A 23,979-nucleotide genomic window follows, 5' to 3' on the forward strand; every position below is an offset into this window, starting at 1 on the left:
AGGCAACGGAGCCGTGGCGTGGGCGGGGTCTGGAGCGGTTGCGTCACTTTGTTCCTTTTCCTCTTTTCATCTATTTGCAGAAAGTTACTTCAAAAAATAAATTAATAAATCTGCCGTTATTGTCCTGTATATAAACTAGGTACACAAAATGACATATAGTCGTTAAGATTTTAATCTGTAACATTTTTTATTTTGTATAGATTTCATCACTTGTTATTACTAAATGTCCTTACCGCAACAATACAATAATGTTAATTTTATACATTTTCCTTTTTCAGTTTTTTAAATATTTCTTACTTCAGGGAAACGAACCTGGCCTTATTGTCCTATATATAAACTGACAAAAATATTGCAATAGATTGCAATCCAATACCACATGATTGTGGCACCACTTACTTACAAAGAAATATAGAAATACATTCTGAGATGAAAAGAAAATACATAATAATAATAAATTGGATTTATATAGCGCCTTTCAGAAACCCAAGGACGCTTTACAAAGGGGGCACACAAAAATCATACTAATGAATAACACAGAGGAGAAACTATAGTTAAGTAATTAAAAAGAGTGTTGTGTAGGAAGAGTCAGCTGAGATCACAGGCCTTGATGAACAGGTGGTGTTTGAGGTGTTTTTTTAAAGTGTCCAGGGATGAAGCATTTCTTATTTCACATGTGTGTTTCTGCAACTAAAGTCACTTTTCACTCACCCAAATTAAAAAAAAACAACCTCTATGAATTTTTTTTTTAACCATCATATAAACAGGTACACAAAATGACATATAGTCGTTTAATCTGTAACATTTTTTATTTTGTATGGTTTTCATCACTTGTTATTACTAAATGTCCTTACCGCAACAATACAATAATGTTAATTTTATACATTTTCCTTTTTCAATTTTTTAAATATTTCTTACTTCAGGGAAACGAAACGTAATAAATTAATAAATCTGGCCTTATTGTCCTATATATAAACTGACAAAAATATTGCAATAGATTGCAATCCAATACCACACGATTGTGGCACCATTTACTTAGAAGAAACATAGAGACACACTCTGAGATGAAAAGAAAATACATGTGTGTTTCTACAACTACAGTCACTTTTCACTCACCCAAATAAAAAATAAAAAAAACTATGAATTTTCATATAAACAGGTACACAAAATGACATATAGTCGTTAAGATTTTAATCTGTAATATTTTTTATTTTGTATGGTTTTCATTTTCATCACGCTTTGTGCATCATTGTAAATATTGATATAAAACTTTTTTTTTTAAAAAATAGGGATTATTATGATTTTCTCTACACCCTGAAAAATGTAGACAGTAACCATAGATTTCAGTCTTCATACACAAAAAAATATATAAAATATTTTGTGTTTTATGACAGATATTGCAGTTTTAATGTCTTTACCGTAAGGACATGTTGCGGAAATTACATTTTTGCTAATATTACAGATAAATGGCAGCTAGTAAGTTCTGCTACGTTAGCTTTGACTCTTAGCATCTAATATACATGAATTTAACAGTAAGTTATTTTTTTTATGTAGTTCAAAATACACAATGACTAAGCTGTATGGTAAGGACACAAAACAGTAAATACTTCAGAAGAAAAGGTGATCTTAGCCTTGTTTTTCTTGATTGAGAGGGTCACCTTTGTGTGTGTATACCAGTATCCTGTCAAGTTTTCAGCTTCCTCTGAAATGCATGCTGAAATACTTTAGTGACGTGCAGTATTGGCACTGAATGACTGAATAACGCTTGTACACCACATAACTGAACTGGCACGCCTCTGGGAACAGTTAGGTGTGCGGAAGAGCACAAGCTGTAGTGGTGAGAGAGCCCAGTCAGTGTCTGGTGACACACACACTGTTTCTTGAGTGGAGTCACATGGTCCCGTCTCTCTCTCTCTCTCACATGCACAGTTTAAGTCATACTTTTCACACATACAACTTCATCCATTGTACTTTGTGCTAAGAGTTTAATCAAGGGAAATTTAGCACTAGTGTTTTCTCAAACATTTTTTGAAGCTTTTTTCCTATTCAAACAGAAAAACATGTTGCTAGATTATATACTATAGAATCTAGACTGTGTGTGAGTCTTGCCATTAATCTGTGCTTTTCATCGGTTGACTAATACTTACATAGATAAATTGATGTTGCCAGTTCTGCTGTAGCATGGCAATACCAACTCGCTGCCATTTCAGATCCAACTCCCAAGAACCTGAACCAGGCATTATTGCTTGTGCAGTATGCTAATAATTTAAGAAATGCATTCATACGAGTATAATCCCAGCTCAGATGGCTTGATCCAAGAAGTCTACGTGCTAGTAGAAAACTATTAATTTTATAATCCGAAACATTTGCTTGGGACAATAAACCATAAAATCCACACAGGGACACAAAATGTTTCTAATGTAACTTAGCCAAATACTGTGCTTTAAGTATATGGTGCAGACCTCATTTACTCTTTCACATAGCTCGTCTGTGAGATTATATGATTGAATGAATTATAAATGATTTGCTGAGCAACACCAACATTGCCCCAGTGTTTTTTGCAGTGTGTATATATACATATATATTAGGGTTGTCAATCAATTAAAATATTTAATTGCGATTAATCGCAAATTAATCACATTTTTTATCTGTTCAAAATTTACCTTAAAGGGAGATTTTCCACATATTTAATACTCTTATCAACATGGGAATGAGCAAATATGCTTGCTTTATACAAATGTATGTATATATTTATTCATCAATTAACACAAAACAATGACAGATATTGACCAGAAACCCTCACAGGTACTGCATTTTGCATAGAAAAATATGCTTGAATCATAACATGGCAAACTGCAGCCCAACAGGCAACAACAGCTGTCAGTGTGTCAGTGTGATGACTTGACTATGACTTGCCCCAAACTGCATGTGATTATCATAAAGTGAGCGTGTCTGTAAAGGGGAGACTCGTGGGTGCCCATAGAACCTATTTTCATTCACATATCTTGAGGTCAGAGGTCAAGGGACCCCTTTGAAAATGTCCATGCCAGTTTTTCCCCGCCAAACTTTAGTGTAAGTTTGGAGCGTTACTTAGACATGGTTGGTACCAATGGATTCCTTCGATTTTCTAGTTTCAGTATTTTTAAAACTGATCCCGCTACAACCTAAAAAGTTGCATTAATGCGTTAATGAAATTATATATACACACAGTAGATCAACACATTTAAATAAATTAGATAGATTTAATACATTTGAACTGACAGACAATCTAATCACTAGTAGACAACAAAAATCTGTTAAAATGTTTATTCTATTTTGGTCTTGTATTTTTAATGTATTTTCACATGTAAACTTAATCTCAACGTTTTATTTTTTAAAAATCCTTCATATTTCATCTGAACACTTTAATGTACAAGAGTGTAGTCCTCTGTCTGATTGTTTTATGATATCTCACCAGTTACATATGCATGATCAAACACATTGTAAAAAAAATACATACCGTAAATCAGACCTACATTTTCATACTGGTGGAAAGACAGTGTCATATAGTTTTTTTTCGGAAATACTGTATTGTCCGTCTGTGTCTTTGTGAATGTTTGAATGCATAACAAAGTGTTCCCCTCTAATTAACATAACAAAAACTGTATTATGGCACTTTACATCAGAGAAAATATGGCATAAAGACAACAGTTCATGACAGTGATATGAGATACAATAACACTTTGATAATACTTAACTGTGAGGCCTTATGTTTTACACAGAACAGATGGAAACACAAACATTAATGTGCTGTAAAAATAAATTGTCATTAATGTCCATCTATATTAACTGAAGAAATACTTCCAACACTGTACAATAAAGTGTCTTGCTTCATAGATGTTGAATGACCGAGAGAGAATACGCCAAAGAGACAGATATTAAGAGGCTACAAGTTGTTTTCTAGCTGTGTTTCGCATATTTCTGCTTAGTTTGCAGCCCTTTCTCAGGTGTGGAACAGTCCAGGGCTTCAGAGGCTGTCAGGGTGGTCAAATACACAATCAGGGAAATACGCAGTGAGACAAACACAATAATAAAGACGCTGTGGTTTAGAGATGTGGGACAAAGACGGAAACAGTGACAGTGATAATATCTGCGACAACATCAAAATAAAATTGGGCTTCTATTCTGGCTTAGGGAGAACTACGATGAGAAACTTGGATGTGCAGGTCAAACGGGCATCAGTGCAGAGAGGAGAAGATCCTGGAGCTTTGGAGAACCAAAGAATTCATATTCCTCAGAGACGCTGCAGAGGAGTGCTGAGAGCCACAGGCTGGGTGCTCGTGTTGGACCCCGCCAAAGGGAGGCGGATGGGTAATGTGATCGAGTGTCAGCAGCAGCCTGACTTGCTCTCGGCAGCCACAGTCTCCTGGTCTAGTTTGATCCGCTCTCCATTGCTCTCCTCATACGGCAAACCTTTGTCGTTGGCCAAGATATTCTCTACCAGGAAGCGTGCTGCCTCGTCCACGTTGATGTTGTCCTAGGGAAAAGGTCAAAACAGTATGTCAGAGTGGTGATAAGACACTTATTTAAAAAAAATATTGTATATTTATACCGTAGTGACAATTCAGACACTAGTCCATTTCCTTGCTTCAGCTTGCAAAAGAACATTTAGTGGGAGGAATCACAAGCCTTTATGCATCTTTTCAAGATTTGCTTTGGAAGTCCACTAAGCCCCTTTATATGAACCAGCCTGTTAAAGCAACAGCTGGGAGACGGAGATGGTTACCACAGATCTGAGGCTGGAAGAGATGAGGTAAAAAACGCCATTTGCTTTTGACCTTCATACTGTCATCCCGTGGGTTGAAGAGATAATGAATATTAATGGCCTTTTTACGGACTCTATAGTAACAAAGATGTTTACAAAAAGGCCTCGGCATCTTAGGTAAAGGCAAACTGAGATTTTTAACTGATGTATATACACAGTACATAAAAAATGCTTGTAGAAAAGACAATAATTGAGTTGCAAAAGTCAAGACTTACATTAGCAACAGAAATCTAATTGCTTATTAGGGTTAGGGTTGTGTTATTATTATTTTATTATTATTATATTATTGATTTTATTATATAATATGTGTTATTATATTTACATTATATATATTAATTTTATTATTTTTTATTTATTTGCTTTCCTTTTTTAAATTATGTATTCATTTTATTATTTTTGAAGAGTGTTCTGCTCGTGTCTTTTAACATTTGTTTGTTTATATATTTATATGGAAAAGAAGCACGGCTATATTATGTTTTGCTATCTTGGGAAAATGTTTCACAATAAAAACATTTAAAACAACAAATCTGTGAGTTAATTGGAAGTGCATATGAATAAAATCACTTGATTATGAGTACTGTCTACATCACTTCTATGATTTCTGCACCAATCAGAACCAGATGAACCTCCCAATTAGAGAGACTAAGTTGTTGATTACATCACAGCAAAGGCTGATTAGGACGAGAGAAAATTAACAGCCCCTCTGCATTTGACAACGTGACCTCCTTCAACCAACCGTGATGAAAACAATGCATAATATCTCATGACTATTATACATTATTCTCTAGTATGACCTTAAGGAATGTGTTTTGTCACTTCAAACTGAAAGAAAGTTTGGTCCTCATTGGCAGATTTCCAGTCACTCTTTGTTGTAGGTTGAGTTTATAACCATAGTGACAGGCACACAAAACAACAACACTTCATTGCACTCAGAGAAAGGAGATGGCCAGAAAGGCACACAGCCAGACATTTCACATGACGCAGTACGTGACATAGCTGCAGGGCCTAAAATTATGTGGAATGAGTTAATGAAGTTTACTCCGGCTGCCAAAACATCCTCAAAGCATTCCTCAACATGGAAGAATAAAAAGATGGTTATGGTTATGGATAATGGTTTTAAAAAAAAATGTGTGTTTGCAAGCGTCTTTTGGCTCATTGACTTTTTCTTAGAAGGACGAGGATGAGTTTGAAAATGACACAAAATGTGATGGGAAAAGAAGGTGAGGGAAACACGAGAGGGGGCTTTCCCTGGAGTCTCATACATAGTTGAGAGGATGAACATTTGACACAACTGCATCTTTCAAAGGAAGTGATTTATCCCTGAACATGAAGTAGCACACACAGACTTTGTTTGTTTGTGTCAGCCTCATGCTCTCACACAGTTACCTGCTGATGAGTCTTGTATTATAGCGTCGAGAGTTTGCACTTCATCAGACAAAACAAGCCTCACAACACAGACTAACAGTTGTGCAACTTTTTAGTAATTCACACATTTCAAAAGGGATTTTCTACTCCATTATATTTGTTTCACAGTTATAGCTACTACTTACTTTTCAGATGTAGATTTTTTTTAAATAAACATACGATTAGTGAAGAAAATGTGATGCATTTTGACAGATTACATTGCCCAACATTATATTAAAGTACTGCTTTGCATCAATTATCATGATCCCATAGGGGATAATGTACAGCGAGCCGGTCATTGTTGTGAAATAAACCCTGACAGGGCGATGCGGTACCCCGACACAAAGTGGAGGGGTCTTACGTCACCATGAAGGAGTTTATTTCACAACAATGACCTGCTAGCTGTACATTATCCCACAGCTTCTTACTGAAGAAACCAATAATTTGAAACAAAAACAGTCCGCCAGAGTCCGACATCAGAACTGCACCCATAGCAACGGACTGTTATACATAGCAACGGTCTGTTATAAAGAAATAACAGACCATAGAACACAGTGATTGACTAATCAGAATCGAGTATTCAACAAAGCCGTGTAATATAATATTATAACATTGACAGAGGCCATTCTGGATGATGATATTTTTTACTTGTGATACTATAAGAACATTTTTATGTTTCTTAGGTCAAATTTGGCATGCAGTACTTTTACTTGTAGAGAAGAATGTTCACAGTGTGGTATTACTACTCTTACTTTAGTAAATTATTGGTACTATAATAATACTTCTGCCTTCACTACAGACTAAACAGTCAGATATTTTTTTTGTCCTTATATGTACAAACATCGCTTAACTGAACATCTGTTGAAGAGAGCCGCAGCCAAAATTAACTCACTTCACCACATCCTACTCACAAAGTACAATAGCATAGTGAGAGACATGCAAACACACTAACACATAAAGCTGTGACACCATGACCAAAGTTGAGAAGAATGTAGTGAAAGAAGTCATCTTTAACTTATGTAAAAGTAGTAATACTACAGTATGAAAATACTCTGTTACAAGTAAAAGTGTTCATTCAAACCCTTATTTAATTAGAAGTACAAACGTATTAGCATTAAAATATACTTACAGTGCAAAAAATAAAAGCACTCATTATGGAGAATGGCCTACATCAGATTAAAATATTTGATATTACTGAATAATAATTATTGATGCATTAATGTGTTCATTACTTTAGTGTTGCTGCTGGAAAAGGTGGGTCTTATCTTTTACTATATATACTGTCAGGAAGCTTGGGAATTTCCCCCGGGGATCAATACATTTACATATTAACTTATAAAAATACATGATCATTTATTTGTTGATTACATTTTGTATTATTATCTGAATCTGCAAAGTAACTAAAGTTTTCAAACAAATCTAGTGGAGTAAAAAGTACAATATTTACCACTGAGATGAAGTGGAGTAGAAGTATAAAGTAGCATAAAATGGAAATAGTCAAGTAAAGTACCTCAGAATTGTACTCAAGTACAGTACTTGAGTTAATGTACTTGGTTACTTTCCACCACGGGGAGAAACACTAGAGAACATTATCTTTCAGAGCGCCCTCACTCGAACCCTCACAGCTCTGGGCTGCAACATCAATCAACGTCATGCGATACCAGACCGCACCAGCTGTCCAACAAATCTTTTCACTGGTTGGAGAGATAGATGTCTATAGATGTTGTGCATGAATGGCAAAGACAGACAGCAGGATGAAAAAAAAAATGGTTGTCGCAAATTTCCTGTCACAATATTCACACAGAATCATTTGTATAATATAAAAACAACTTCAGGCATTCTGGCAAAGCTTTCAAAGATCTCTAGTCTCAGTTTTGTCCTTATTCCAATCATCTACAAACTGCCATACTTAACACTGAATTTTGGATCACAAATGGTAATGTGAATAACTGTTGACAACATGTAAGTATTTCACAATTGCCACAGTGTAACCAGTGTGATTACACCATCCAGAAAGGGTCTGGAGGATTTCCTGTCGTGAGAAGTTTAGAAGCCGTTCAGTAAAATGGCAAAAATATCTTCAAAATAAAAGTCCAGTTAAGCTCCTCTTATTTTGACACGACTGTGTGGGCATTTCAAAGCTCTTATCACATCTGATTTGCTGCAAACTCCAGTCACATTCATGCGTAAAATAAGATTTAAAGACATTTCTAGTCATGTTTGGACCATGACTCAAGAAGCTTTAAATGAAATATGTATGCAAGATATACTATATAGGCCCTAACTTTTGTAATTTCATGCTGCTGAAGTGTAGCGTAACCACAAATAAAACATCAGAGAGAATATCATGAAAAAAAACCTATATATATATATAGTCATGTATTTACAAGTGTGTGGATCTATTTTACACCTATGTGAAACTAATAGCTTCCCTGTCTAATGCATTGATCTCTCACCTTAGCTGAGGTTTCAAACCAGCCCAGAAAGCCAGTCTCTTTGCAGAAATTGTCCATTAGGGCCGTGTTGTTGGAGCTGTCTTTCTTCTGGTCGCATTTATTGGCGAGCAGCACTGAGGGGATGGGGTTGCCATTAGCCAGCTTGACCTTGCTGTCCAGGTCATGCTTCCACTTAGACACCGCCTCAAACGTGGAGCCCCGCGTCACATCGAACACCACGAACGCCCCCACGGCCTCTTTGTAGTACACTCGCGTCATGTTCCCAAATCGTTCCTGACCTGGGGGGGGGGATAGGAGGAGAGTTTAGTGGAATATTTGTATGACAGATCATAAAGCTGTGTTATTCAAAATCAACCTACTACTTTGTAAATCAAGGTCTCGTCAGTTTAATAACCTCGAACCCCGTTCCTGTTCCCAGCCCCTCACACCCGGATATAATGGACTACTACAATGATAGTTCATCTTCTACACCTGACTCAATGCTCAATGTTTGCCGCCTGGAGAGACTCTGCAATAAGACTAGACTTTATATCATATTCTCGACTCCAAAAAGGTTCTTTCAATAGCTAAAACCGATTACGCAAATATCATCAGTACAGGTAAAGGGGACACTAGAACTCTCTTCTACACAATGAAAGGTTTAAGCTGGACTCAGACTACAGGACTTTTTGAGAAATTGGGTTGTGACACGCACACACTACAAGATTTGAAAATAATACCACATCACACATAAAGGATACCGTTAAAGCAACTTCACAAATCATTGTAGCAACGCACTTCCTCACATGATCTCATGGGGAAGCAGGCGTAAACCAAACTGAGACTGACGTGATGCAACAACTTGCTGTAGTAATGCGTTACATTGAGAAGAAAACAAAAGCAGTGGGCTGACAAGTTTAGATGAGAAATGGTCGCAGAGACGCGGTCAACAAGAGTTGTCTAATCTTCAGTGAGAATATGTTTAAATATCTGCTACCTAACGTTCGCCTCAAGGGCTAGAATGTTTACCGTTGCTTAGCAACACCGTCAGCTGCTCCGGCTCATCTCTCTCATTGGCTATTATGGTCCCGCTCAGACAGTTCTGACGTACTTGTCAAGAGTAAACATGTTTGAAATTATCAGTCCGACTCAAAATATGGATGTGATGAATCCCTCAAAAGTAGATGTTATTGAACATCCAAACCAAAATACCAAAACCAAACGCCTCGCCCTGATCTTGGTCGCAGTAAATGGCGAGATGTGGGTTATTTCAATCTCATTTCTTTTTCCATTTTGTCACAACTCCATGAGAGCTCAACAATTTTCCACCTCTAAATGTGGCCAAAAAATTATTCGACCTACTTTTCCTAATTTGCCACGGGCCTACCTAATCCGCACAGAGAATGGCAGAAGTAATCTGCCATAATAATAAACCCTTTCTCTGAGAAAATCTGAGATGATATTTCTCAAAAGGCAAAGAGAGGGGAATTACCGGCAGGATATTTGGTGTCACTATCAATTTGAGGAAGTCTCTTCTTAAACCACAACTGTAACATTTTTTTGACCACATTTGTTTTATATTTCTCTTAAATCTGCTGGTTGTATTCACATCACACCAACTCCCTAAAGATTAATCAGAGGTATTTGTCATGTTTGTATTTGAAGTGTTTCTTTTAGATGCCACCACATCATGGAAAACTACAGATAGGTCTTGGGTTTAATAACTATAGTCATAACTCATTCAAATTTCCATGGTAATTTCCATACTCTAATTAGCCCATTTAAAATGAAACCTGTAAGAGGAAACAGACTCTTGAAGTGAGAAAAAAAATTCCAGGAACAGCGCTCTCACATACCTTCTAGTCAGCCCGCATCACTTCACCTAAGCATAAGTGTGCACTGAGGCGTGCAGCACAGTACCTCGTTGAGGGGAAGTGAATCTATGATCGGCGGTTCAACTCACGAAAGGCATTTCTGGTAACACTTGGCTGACGTGACACTTTTCAAGCATACCTGTCTGATCAAAAGATTCCTTGATTTCTGCCTCAGATTACTTTATTTACAGCCAGACCCTTCTCAGTTTTATCTTCACATCATTACACCTCCCTTTGCTTTTGTGCAGCACGTATGTTTTCTTGCAAGATGGGTAAATAGCTCCAGTGACTGCTGCCAACTTTTACCACTCTGACTATTTCTGGCTTGTAGTGTTCCTCGGAGGAAAAACACATCCTAAATATAAACGACAAGGCTGCCGATATTCTATATTTTTTGTTATTGTCAACAAATCCCATGAAAAAGACCAAAACCAACAGTGTTAATCCAGCCTGTATGTTGCTCTCAGCCCGCAAGCCGATCTGTTACGTCTTCTCGTCCTTCTAGACAGATAGACCACAAATATATATACTTTTAATTTCAAAGAGGACTAAATAACTTTCTAAAACAGCTGGGCACTGTAGTTTTGCTTCCATACATGTTTTACTTAGTTTACGCACTTATTGGTTTTATTGCCTAAACCTAACTGTGGCCGTTAGTTTTTTTGCATGGCGTACAAATGACACACTAAAAAGCCCTAAAATTCGTACTGAAGACACACAGAATGTTCTTGTAATGTCACGCTATCTATACACCTTCCTGTGATATCGTGTTGTCTGTAATATCCACTGTGGCGCGCAGATTAGGTGGTTCCTCAAAATCAAACCAAAACAGATCAGTTGGTTCCTCATAATGAAACCAAAATAGGTTAGTTAATAACTAAAAAACAGGCTGTGTGGCTCTGATACTCCCTCTTTTACTGGATGTCTAAACTGTTAGGTGTGTCGACGCTGCCTGCAGCAAGAAGAACTGAACTCAAGCATGAACGGGCTAAAGCTGTGTTCACCATCTGAGACGGTCTGGGTTTAAAATGCAAAATAAAAACATTATCAGGCAGAAGGTTGTTTTCATGCTGGAAACACTTGGTCAAAACAACATCTACTATTTGTTTCAGACAGTTCAGAGACAACTCTTTGTCCACATACAACAAAAACAGTTCCACATTAATAGTTAGGGGATTCCCATAAAAACAGTTTCACACACACACACGTGAGATCTTGCGTATGCTTCCAAATGTGGTTCCTGTTTTTGAGCTTTTGTGTGCCAACCTTAGTTCTATTGTATCACCATCCTAAACATGAGCTTATACAACATGCACATATTCCAAATATAACTAAAAATACATGTACAACCATGTGTTTAGATTTCCTGCTGGTAGATTTATCACTTCTAGACATTGGATCACACATTGTGCCTTTACAGCACCTGCTCATTTAACTTATATTCAGATTCAGTCTCCAGGCTTACAATAACTTGAAGTAGCGTTTGACGGATTTAGCACATATTTTTGCTACACTGCTCCGATTTAAGAAAGCCTACAGGCCAAGTGTAATTGTACAGTGTATTAGACAGTTTGTGTCCAATACAGCTGAGTTGCCAAACGGAAAATGAAACAAGAACAGGAATTGAGGAACTGTGAGCACAGCTTCTCCCAGCATACTTTCACTTTACTGTGGGTACTTACCCAACCACGCAAAGAAGTGGAATGGCCGTGGCGCAGTGCGGGTGTGAGCGAGAGAGTGAATACACTGTGGGGCCCACAGGCCTGACGGTAATTGCTCATAATTGAGAGTCTAATTTTAGCTGATATAACCCCAGGTGAATTCACCAGAGACACGACACAGTGGGATAAAGAGCCGATAGACTGAAATAAGGCTTTCATTTCCAGGCCTTGCGGAGCTCTTACATCCGGCAGAGTGGAGTATAGAAAGAAATAATGGCTTAATCATTTTCAGGGCACTTGGCTTCCTTTTTATTCTATTGCAAGGTCTGACTCAGCCCGACATAATGTTTAGCCAGAATGGAGCGAGTGAACAATATTGACCGCAGAGGCAAAGCAGTATGGCAGGTTTTATTCAGCTAAATGAAATCATGTCACCAATGAACAGAGCAACAAGAACAGGTAAGCAGCAGACCCTTTATTATGTACTGACTTTCATAACATCCATAAACGACTTTGTGCTCAGCAGAAAACATGAATGAACGACGGTACGATGGCTGAAAATGTCTTTTTTTGCCTGCTCACCTTGGACTTGGAACTGTTTTACATAAAGTGCAGACTTACAAGGTTGGTTAGCACACACCGACTTGCCTAAAGGAGCATGTCAGTATGTGGCGTGCTCTATGCAACTTATTTCTTCTGACTCTTTAATTATTTACAAAGAAGTCAATTAATTATCAGAATAAGTATGATCAGTCGTTTATTCTTGGCACTGAGGACAAACTGTTCAATAAAAACTGAAGAGGCCATGACAGCATCAACACTTCACTTGATTGCCTGACAAGTCCCGTCCTTATTGCTGGGTTGATGGAAGAGACTCGTATGGGGCGATTATATCAATCAATATCACAGATGTGATTGCAGCTGCACATACACGCACGCTCACACATACACACCTGACTGTCGCACGGTGTAATGAGTTATTTGGTGCATCGATAAGGTGCTGTGGTTCCATGCAGAAGTCGCAAACATTAAATGACAGCAAATCCAATGATGCCTGACCTTTAAAGAGTCGTACTGTAAGTAAGACCTGATGATCATTCAGCTGCTTTAACTAAACACAGTCCTGTTGCTGATGAACCACACACTGTCCTGCACTACTTCTGATTGCTATGTTGAATAAAAGCATCTTGTTGTTGGTGGTTTAAAAGGATAACTTTGGTATTTTTCGACCCCGTTTTCCCATGTTGTTGTGTCTTAGTGACTAATAGGGACAACACTTTTTGAAATTGGTCCAGTATTGAGGGAGAGCGCTGCAGCTGCCAGCCGCTTAACAGGCTGTAATGTAATCTTGTGGGGCAACCTGGCTCCGTCAGTGTACGTCCAATAAAAGTGCTTGTTTTTGCCACCGACAGGCTCAGATTGTTGTCTGACAACATTATGGAAAGGGCTCAACAGAGAAATAAAACAGTTTTCGCTTTCCGTTGTTGCCGGAAGACAACAGGAGTGGAGAGAGGAGTGCCACGGGACACCAATGTTGTCAACGTAATCCCTGAATATTTAGATGATTTTCGACAATGTGGATGCGATGCAAGATTTCCGAGCGAGGCTTTTCCGAGCGAGACACACAATAACAAACAGACCTGATCAAGCCAAAGGTAAAGAAAAATGTTTTATTTCTCTGTAGGGTCCTTTCCGTAATGTTGTCAGACGCTGAAAATAACAATCTGAGCCTCTCAGTGGCAAAAACAAGCTCTCTTAGTGGACGTAAACTAAACCAGATTGCCCCAAATCAAATGATTACATTAGAGCTTGTTTAGCGGCTGCAGCATTCTCCCTCAATACTGGACCAATTTCGGAAAGTGTTTCCACCATTAGTCACTTAGACACAAAAACATGGGGAAATAGGGTCCAGGTTGAAAAATACCAAAGTTATCCTTTAAGGATAATGCTGGTGATATTCTACATTTCTGTAATTATCAACAAATCCCACGAAAAGACCTAAAGCAAAATTGCTTCCGTCCGTCTTTCAATAGTTAGAAGTTCCTGTTGAAGATATAAATCTGCAAAAACAGGTTACAAATATATATTTTCATTTTTGATAAATGTCAGAAAATAGTGAAAAATGCCCTATAATTTCCTACAGTCTAAAGGTGGCATTTGTAAATGTGTTTTTTTGTCCACCCAACAGTCCAAAACCCCAAAAATATTCAGTTTACTATCATGTATGGCAAATAAAAGTAGACAAATCGATAAGTTGATTGACAAAAAAAAAAAAAAAAAAAGAAATCGCAAACTATTTTGATGACCGATTAATCGTCAAGTAAGTAATTTTTCATGTTAAAATAGCAAAAAATGCTGTTTTCAGCCTCTCAAATATGGAGATTTCCTGTTTTTCTCTATTTTAAATCATATCAAACTGAATATTATAGGCAGATTAATCGATGATGAAAATAATCGTTAGATGCAGCCCAAAAGGAAAGCATCAAATCCTCACATTTAAGAAGCTGGAAGCAGCAAGCCAAACATGGGAATTCAATGAAGCAATCTACATTTAAATAAAGGACAAATAAAAATGACTCTAAAAGCGTTAATGGCCGTCATATGCTGCAAACCCAATCAGCAGAAAACGCAGGAATGGAATGAGCTGCGTGAACAATAGAGTATTTACTCGCCGAATGCCACAGAGGAGCATGAGACTGCAGGAGAGAACAAAGACGTGTGCTGCTGCCTCAAACGCTCGACATGCCTACAAACTAAAGAGAAGCACGTCTGAATCTCTCTCCGTAAAGGGAAGTCAGTGAACTTCCAAAGGCTTTAAACAAGGCCATTTCGGTTCACTGATGAACACTGGTGCATGACCTCAAATACAGCATTCTGGGTACGAATGTACGGGAAATCCTCAGAAATCTGCAGTGACAGAACTATTTGATGAAAAAGAAGCGGTTTAGTTACAGCCACTGTATCATCTCGGTTTGTGTGGGAGAACCAGAAATAAAAGTCTCATCATTATCCATAGCCCTAGCAACCCCAGTTTCCTCTACGGTCGTACATATTGCTATCCTGTGGGTGGGTTACCATAGAAACTGTCCAAGCCAGACACGGCAGTAGCAACAGCAGCAGTCTCCGTCTGTTGTTAGGAGGCAACTGGCTGTGAAACTTCCCCACACGCCCTCCCAACAACTGAAACAACAAGGACAACACAGGGTCCAGTCAGTAAGGTAGTCTTCAGCACGAGCTTTAAAGGAGAACACATGACTGGCACGTTCAAATTCCTCTGAGTAGCATGTGAGATCTTACTACAGCTTACCACCGCCTTCAGCACCGTGAACAGAGTCTGAATTGAGGGAAAATCTCAAACCTTTAAATGGTATGACCTTGGTCTCCCCTTCACGTTGAAGGGTTAGTGGGGGGTGATGAACATAAAGCCTTGGCACATGGTTGCAGGAATTTAGCTCCAATATTAATACAGTGGAAACCGCTTATAGTGATCAACTGCTTATGTGGATCAAAAAGCTTGCGACAGAATCATTCCTATATAAAAGCAGTTTAAATAATTTGCTTATAGTAATCAAGTAGTCCACTTACAGTGTTCATTTTGGGTACAATTAATCAAAATGGTATCGAAATCGCAATATGACCTCCTGCAATTTTCTAAATATTTGTCAAAGGTGACATGTGTGTCAAAATATAATTTTAAATTAAATATTGTGGTGCTGCAGAGATGTCCTGGCCTTCACATCATATTCTACAGACTAAAAAAACATCTTTGTTTGGTACAGATCTCCGCAAAAATCACACCATAATCATTTCAATGTTTTTGCAATGAAAATGAGAATAATGATGTAAAAATGATCATTCCCTCTAATATCGCAAATCAGATCTTAATGGTGATATTGGTGGCAATAAAACTTCATATTGCACACAATTACTACGACTGCTACCAACAAGCAACAATGCACAAAAGACACTTTAACATTAACAGGTAATGACGGCGCAGATGGCTGTAAATGATCAACTTACATCAGACATATTGAGTAAAGGGACCAAGAAGATCTATTGCAAACTACATTAATAGCAGGCGAGGTAAAGGACGAGGTGAAATGAATGTAACCGCTAAGTAGCTTGTCCTTGTTCCACACATTGCTCCTTCAACGGTGGCGCTTGAAAAGGCCTCAGCGTCACATTCAGTACCTACAGTTCCGATTGCCACGGAGCTAATTTGCTTGGCAGTGATTAAGTGTTTTTACCAACTAGAGCTGAAACAATTAGTTGATTATCTATTAGACGATCGAAAGAACATTAATCTACAACTACTTTGATTATCAACTAATAGTTTAAGTAATTAATCAAGCAAAAATGCCAAACATTATCTAGTTTAATTTTCTAAATATAGAATATAGATATTCTTCTTGGTCTTATGTGACAGCAAACTGAATATCATTAGGTTTTGGAGTGTCAGTCAGACAATTTGGAGATGTCACCTTGGGTAAGGTGTGATTGGTCACCTTTTTCTCACTATTTATAGACCAAACGATTAACTCCAAGGAAATAATCTACAGATTAATTGATAATGAAAATCATTTTTACTTTCAGCTCTTTTAGGTTTGAGACCCCTTAAAATAAATCATGTCTACTTGCGACCCCTTGTCACAGGTTATGGCTAGGCTTGTCACAATAGTCGGTGTTACATAGAGGTCGGGCACACCAAATACGTTACGTACCCACCGCCCCACCGTCGTTTTGCTTTTTTTTTTTTACAGAAATAAAACCCATTTAGTTCATTTCGGCGTATCAACGCCGTGTTATCAATATATAGTCGGGCGACGGACACTACAAACTGACAGTGAATGCACCTGCTCCATACGGCGTCTCAGCTCAGAGTAGCAGCTGGTGTCACATTTCACACACACGGGACGAGAGAGAGTTGACAGACAAGACGATGCAAAGCGAGAAAAAAAAAGCGCCTATTTGGCAATATTTCAGATTTAAACCCAATGCTATAAGGGAACCAGAACGTTAATGAGGCCATCGCCCAGTGGAGGACAGAGCGGTGTGGAAATCTGCGGCCCCGCAGCAAAAGCTGGACCGGAGAGGCCAGACACACGGCCACCCGACGTTAAAGATTAAAGTAAGCGCGCTACATATATTGACCGTCATCTTTTCTTGTAAAATGTGTGGTGCAATCGGTAACACCGGTGTCACGAGTTTATTAACTGGTGGCAAAATTTCCTCAACGTCACATCCCTATTTACGGCCTTAATGTGGACCGGATTTTCAGAAGCCTAAAAAGGTAAATGTGTCCAGTATTTCACACTGTTCACCAATGTTAGACAAAACAGAACATTTTCAATCCTGGTGGAAAATGGCAGTGTTTGATTGAGAAAGAGAAAACCTTTTGCTGCTAGTGTCAGGGCTCAATGTAAAATTGGATTTTCCTGAGTACAGCGAGTTAGCACTGTGATGGAAACCACTTCATACATCCTGTTAATGTGCGACCTCTTGCTCCTATACAGGAATGTTTGGTCCTATAAGGTGCAGGCTTTTATACACTATACGCCATGGTGGTAATCATCCTGTCCGCTGGCTTAGACGAATTCAGCAGAGAGTAGCAATTCTGGGTGAAAAGGGGTGGGAGAGCTGCGAGCCTCACAGTGACTTCCATGGTGCCCCCATCTCGTACAAGCCTCTGATTACTATCATTCCTCCCCAGACTGTAATCATTAGTAAGGTTGGTAAAAGTCAACGCAACTCTGAAGTTGCTCACAGCGTTGCCAAGAAGATAATTCCTCCTCCTTTTCTGCACGATTAAATGGCTTAATGGCTGGTCTTAATGACTTGGCAAATATACCTCCAGCTTTCGCTTTCACACCCACGTTGCGTTACTTATTTTATTCTCGGAGTGTCCTCGGGCCAGGCCTCGGTGTAGGTGTGAATAATGAGGTTGAGTATCCGTGTCATCTGACCTCAAACTTTCTTTCTGGTCACAGTGTGTGTGTTCATGTTCTGTTCAGCCAATTCAAGCGTGTCCCCCTTTTTCTCTGTGGATGCTATCGGTCCGTCTATCTAAGCGTGTGTGTGTGTGTCAGTGTTTTATTTACCCTCGCAGATCCTCTGATCGAGTGCTGTCTGGCTGTGACAGGCAGACGGCCTTCCCTGGCACTCAGTCACAGATGCCCCAGCACGCCGAGCTTGTGGTGCCAGGGCCCAAGTGACAGCGGGGGAACGTAGCCCGCACTGCCAATCAGTCTGTGATGACCCCCCCACACACACACACACACACACCAAACTGTCCACCCCCTTTCTGTCGCTGCTGTAAGCGATGGAATAAAAATAAAAACAGCAGTCTTCTGACCATCTGTCCTGATCTGTCTCAGCATATGAGGTTTGTTTGATTGAGGGAGAGGAAGGACCTGCGCAACCATGGCGGCGTTCAAAAGTATGAATAGAACATATCTAGAGGCAGGGCTGATTCTTTCAACGGGATAAAAAAATAAAAGGATACTTTCATTTTTTTCAAGTCTGTCTAAACAAAAACAATGTTCCCATACAACTAAACTACATTGTGAATTACGTTTTGAGCGTGGGGAGGAGGTCGGGTGTTGAATGGGTCGAAAAACACAGGACTTCCACCGCTGTTTGTGACCCATGTGAAATTAACTCACTATTTACGTCAGTAGCTTAAAGGTCCAGTGTGTAGGATCTGCCGGTATCTAGCGGTGAGGTGCGGAGATTGCAACCAACTGAAGCTTCCCCCGTGTGCCAAGCATGTTGGAGAGCTACGGTGGTCAACGAAAAAACGCGAACGGTCTTCTCTAGAGCCATCTAGAGCTGAGCCAGCGCGTAGTGTGTGTGTGTGTGTGTGTGTGTGTGTACGTAGGAAGTGAGTGGTGAAGCATGAGAGAGAGAACGGCGGCAACGGCAGAGAGTAAAGTTATCGACTCCGGCCCAAGCAAGAAAAGTTAACAGTGTTTGTTTTGTCTGTTCTGGGCGACTGTAGAAACATGGCGGAGCAGCACGGCGGACTCCGTGGAGAGGGCCCGCTCCCTATGTAGATATAAACGACTCACTTTAAGGTAACGAAAACACGATTCTTATTATCAGGTGATTAAACACTAAATAAAACATACTTTATAATATTATATTCCATTTCTGCCAACAGATCCCCTTAATTGTTACAGCACACACTGGTCCTCTAATAACATAACAACTGTAGTCATTTTAAACCAAACCATGATGTTCTTTTTATTAATCCTAACTAAGTAGTTTTGTTGCGTATTTTGTTTTAATTTACAACGTTAACCACATGTTTAAAACTGTTTAAAACTGTGACCGTAAGAAAATAACTTTCCCTCAAAATGTAATAGAGAATGCAGTTTAGTTGTATGGGAACGTAATTTGAAAGAGACAGACTTATGTGAACATATCCTTTAATCAGAGCTTACATACTGAATGTACACAATGGATATGACCCGTAGAAGCGGAGTCTTTAACACTGAATCAAAATCAAACAGATTGACTCAGGCAGTAAAACATTTTACGGGAAGGATCTGAACAGCATGTACTAGGAAACATCCCCTATTCTCTGTGGTGCATGTGGTGCTAAATCACTTTCACATGGTGACTTTGAGCCATCTTGAATATTTTGGAAAAACAGCTGCTCCTACATTGTTTACCCAAGTACCTCCAGCTCTGGTACTGTATGTTCATCATCTCTGGAAAACCCATGACTGAAAGTAAAGGATCACTTTTTGGTTGCTATGGGCCAATCAACATGAAGGTGTGGTACATATACAGGAAGAGCAAATGGACAATAAAGAGTGAGCACAAAGTCCAATCTTAACAACAGCTGACATAATCATCAATAGTCATTTCATCATTCCACCTCTGCAGAACAAACAAAATGTTCACTGGGGTTCCCGGCCTACAGTAGGAAACAATACGAGAGCTTGGTAAAACAGACAGCCTACAACTTAACTGCATTACAGCAGCAAGATTTTTAGAGCGACCAGCTGGAACAATTAGCTGATAGAACATTTTGACAATCAATTACTCACATTTTCTTTAGTTTCAGGTTCTTATATGTGAATATTCAACCCGTTCACATTCCCAGGGCGTAAAATACAGATGCTTCGAAACCCATCCATGGCAACAGTAAACACAGAGAAAGTGGTCGGAGAGTGTGACGACAAAAAAAACACAGGATGGGCGGGAAGGGAAGTGGACCAGTCCAACAAGCAAAAGGCTTTCATCCAAGAGACTGTTCATGTCCTGTGCTTTAAGTTTCACTTTCACTTTACAATCAGCTGTTTGTTCATGTCTCATGTTCACAAACGTTTCATTTTTACTGTACAAACGTAGTCATTTTAAGGCCAACCACGATGTGTTTGCCCAAACCTATAAGTGGTATTGTCGCCTAAACCTAAGCAAGTGTTCTATGTTTGAATTCACAACATTAAGCACATGTTTACTGCGACCCTAACGTGATGCCAAGGGGTCTGACAAAGCATCAGCATGTGACGAGTCTTGTTTTCTTGGTCTTTTATGATAATAAACTGAATATGTTTGGACTCAAGACAAATTTAAATATTTCAACTTCAGTTTGCGGTTATTGTGATGACCACTTTTCACTATTTTCTGACATCTAATAGACCGAACAATTAGTTTAATTAATTGGGAACATAATCCACATATGAATCAATAATGAAAAATTGTGTCTCTACACACAGACACACTCGTCTCTTTGAATGCCACCTCCGCAGTGAATGATTAACTACTCCTACTGTCCCTCTGCACAAGTGAGATCATGATTGTTTTAGTCTGGAACTGGACAAAACACACAATACAATTTGCATTTGTAAACTGTCACAATTTAAATAACCTCTTTTGCCATTTATAACTACAGCAACTAAGTAAACGCAGACACAATCCTTGGACGCTTTGCCACCAAGAGCACACTCGTTTGCACAAGAGGCCCTGAAGCCATGTGATCTCATTAAACCTCACATAAAAATACCAACCGTAAATCGGCCTTATGAGTTACAGCATACAGTACATGACCAAGCAATTTCACAAGCCCTAATGTGAGATGTATTTTTGTCCATGAAGACAATCCAACGTCCAACATGAAAAGATAAGAGGCAAACGGAACATCACAAACACCCGACACCCCACATTACACCCCTCATTCCTGCATCCGTCAGCCTGGTCGACAAACATTTAAAAGTTAGTGTTTGCTGGTTTGTCTGTTTCTCACTTTCCTCCCTCATCTGTGCTTTTCCAAAAGCATGCCATTCTCAGACTCCTTTGTTTGCAGTGTGATATTTTTGTGCCGGGTAGATGAACAAACACCGAGAGTTTGAGTAAGAACCGCCTGCATGTGTGCAAACTTTTATTGACACTGCTCTGCTTTCTCTCTCTGGCTTGCTTACTCAAGCTGCTGGAATGCACAGGTTGCCTTGTGTGTGCCAGGTTGAGTTTGATATGAGGAAGAAATTTCACTGAAATCCTCATAAAAACAAGAGCCACATGGGACGCAGGGACATTTGTGGGAATATCACAGTGACATTACAACATGAACAGCATGTAATGAAGATAAGAGGCAGTTAATAAACCTACAAACACATGTTTAATTCCTCGAGAAAATATTAGGCTACAAGAATATTATGATGGGGAGTAGTTTGGTGGAGGGTGGGCGGGCGCTCAGTGGATAATAACAACGTGACCTACATTCCTCTGACAATTATGAGCTGGTGTGATCATAAAGTGGAAAAAAACAATGAGCAGACATGATCAACCGGTCTTTTTCTGCAGGAAATTCCCATCCTTCTTCTCTGAGCCCGTGGGAATTTAAAATGTTACATCATGTTCATTTGGAGGGAGGAATATTTCTGGTTGAAAATTGGCTATTAAATGTATAATTTCATCATGAAATATCTAAACTGTTAGGCGAGCCATGTGTGGAAGTGAAACTTTGGGTCGCACACAACACTTGACATGTTGTGACAGCCTCCTTTCAAGCAGCTCACAACAAAGAGTATGCTCAGACTTGCCAACAGCCTCTTTTCTGATCCCTTCCATGTTTTAAATGGGGAATATCAACTTCTGCCCTCCAAGAGGCGATTCAGAGTCCCTACTGTATATTAAACCTGCATCAGGCTGAAGAACGCTTTTGTACATCAGTCCATCTTGTTGCTAAATAATAATTAATGTGGTGCTAAAGACATGTGAATCCATGGGCCCTACTTGTCTGTCTGTCTATGGTAACAGTATGTCTATTGTATGTGTAAACTGTTAAGAATGTCCCAGTAAACTAACAGTAAAGAACTGGCAGCAGGGTTGCCTTTATGTTACGGTAAAATTAACATTAGTATACTGTCGCTGAAATGTACAGCTTTGTACTGTTAATGAAAAATACAGTTTGAACTTTATTAATTTCACAGTATTTTACAGTTAATTTACTCTTTAAAGATACATTATATAGCTGTTTTTCACCTTTCTTTTACATTATCTTACTGATTTGTTTTAATGCACTATTTATTTTTTACATACATTTTAATAAACATTATTTCTTGCCTAGATGAATAGACTTAGCAGGTTACAGACATAGGAATAGTCACACTAAATACAATTAAAGGCACTTGTTAGGAAAAAGGCTATAATAGACTTGTTGACACTTTTCCCAAAATGTCTGTCTCTAGCTGGCTACAAGCACAGAATGCAAACCAGAACATGTGAGTGAAGAACAATAAAGCTAATTCACTGATTTTACAATCATGTACAATGTACAAGCCTCACATGTGCAGATCAGGTCCCAGAAGTAAAACAATACTGCATGAAACTGTTACTGATGATACTTTAGACAGTTGATCAGCAGTAAAGTGCTGTTTAAGAATGCATTATAGTTCAGTTAAAAAATAAACAACAGGTTTTCTTTTGTATTAACAGTAAAGCACTGTTTTTAGCAATAACTGCAATTGTTTACAGTGTACTTTTTCCTCAAACTGGGCTGCCTATGGATGCAAAATGAAAGTTGTATGGTATCGTATCCATGCGTAAATGCGCAAATCTCGCGCTACTGGAGGTGAGTGAGCGTCTCCTTACCTGCGATGTCCCACAGCTGTAGCCGGACCAGTGTTTTGCTGTCCCAGTTGATCACTTTCAGAGCAAAGTCGACTCCGATCGTCGCCCTGTAGTGTTGGGAGAACAGCTGGTGCACGTATCGCTTGATGATGCTGGTTTTCCCCACGCCTAACTCCCCGATGACCAGCACTTTGAACAAGTACTCCTTACACTCAAACACCGAGCCACCGGCCATGCTGACACACTAAACGTTACTCTAAACTCAGACAGCTTCTGCTTTCTGTGCTCATGAAGGCTTCCTGTGAGGAGCTGCTGCAGGACTGGACTGGAACTGGGCTGGTCAGAGGTTCTGAGGACCAGATGCAACACATTACATTTGTCTCCCCCCTTTCTAGTCCTCCTCCTCTTCCTCCTCCTCCTCCTCAGCAACCACCTGATAAGTCACAGGACCCGGAAATGTAAGAAAGTTGAGACACGCTCAAGCTTCCTCGTGCTGCTGCTGTGGTTAGGTAACCTTTTCATGTTGGCACAGTGATTAGTTGTTCTCCATTCAAAGTCATCTTACAGTATCTGTCTTTACAATTAAGCAGGATAAGCATCAAACAAACACACTACTTTTTTTTTTTAAAACAAAGAAACAAGTATCATCAAGAAAGTGGTGGGAAAATGCATTTTTAAGATGTTTTAAATCTGTGCTTTGAGTAATTATTTGTGTCTTTCTTGAA

General features: G+C 39.1%; 1 protein-coding gene across 1 annotated transcript; it reads right to left on the reverse strand.

Moving 5' to 3' along the window:
• Positions 1 to 3,225: 3,225 nt before the first annotated feature.
• rab32a (RAB32a, member RAS oncogene family) lies at positions 3,226 to 23,688 on the reverse strand. Its single transcript, XM_074615352.1, has 3 exons — positions 23,276 to 23,688; positions 8,662 to 8,939; positions 3,226 to 4,513 (listed from the first exon to the last, which is right to left on the reverse strand). Exons 1-3 carry the CDS (start codon positions 23,487 to 23,489, stop codon positions 4,364 to 4,366), a joined length of 642 nt encoding a protein of 213 aa, XP_074471453.1. The 5' UTR covers positions 23,490 to 23,688; the 3' UTR covers positions 3,226 to 4,363.
• Positions 23,689 to 23,979: the final 291 nt, after the last annotated feature.

Source organism: Sebastes fasciatus, chromosome 18, assembly GCF_043250625.1.
Source record: "Sebastes fasciatus isolate fSebFas1 chromosome 18, fSebFas1.pri, whole genome shotgun sequence".
Taxonomy (NCBI): Eukaryota; Metazoa; Chordata; class Actinopteri; order Perciformes; family Sebastidae; genus Sebastes; species Sebastes fasciatus.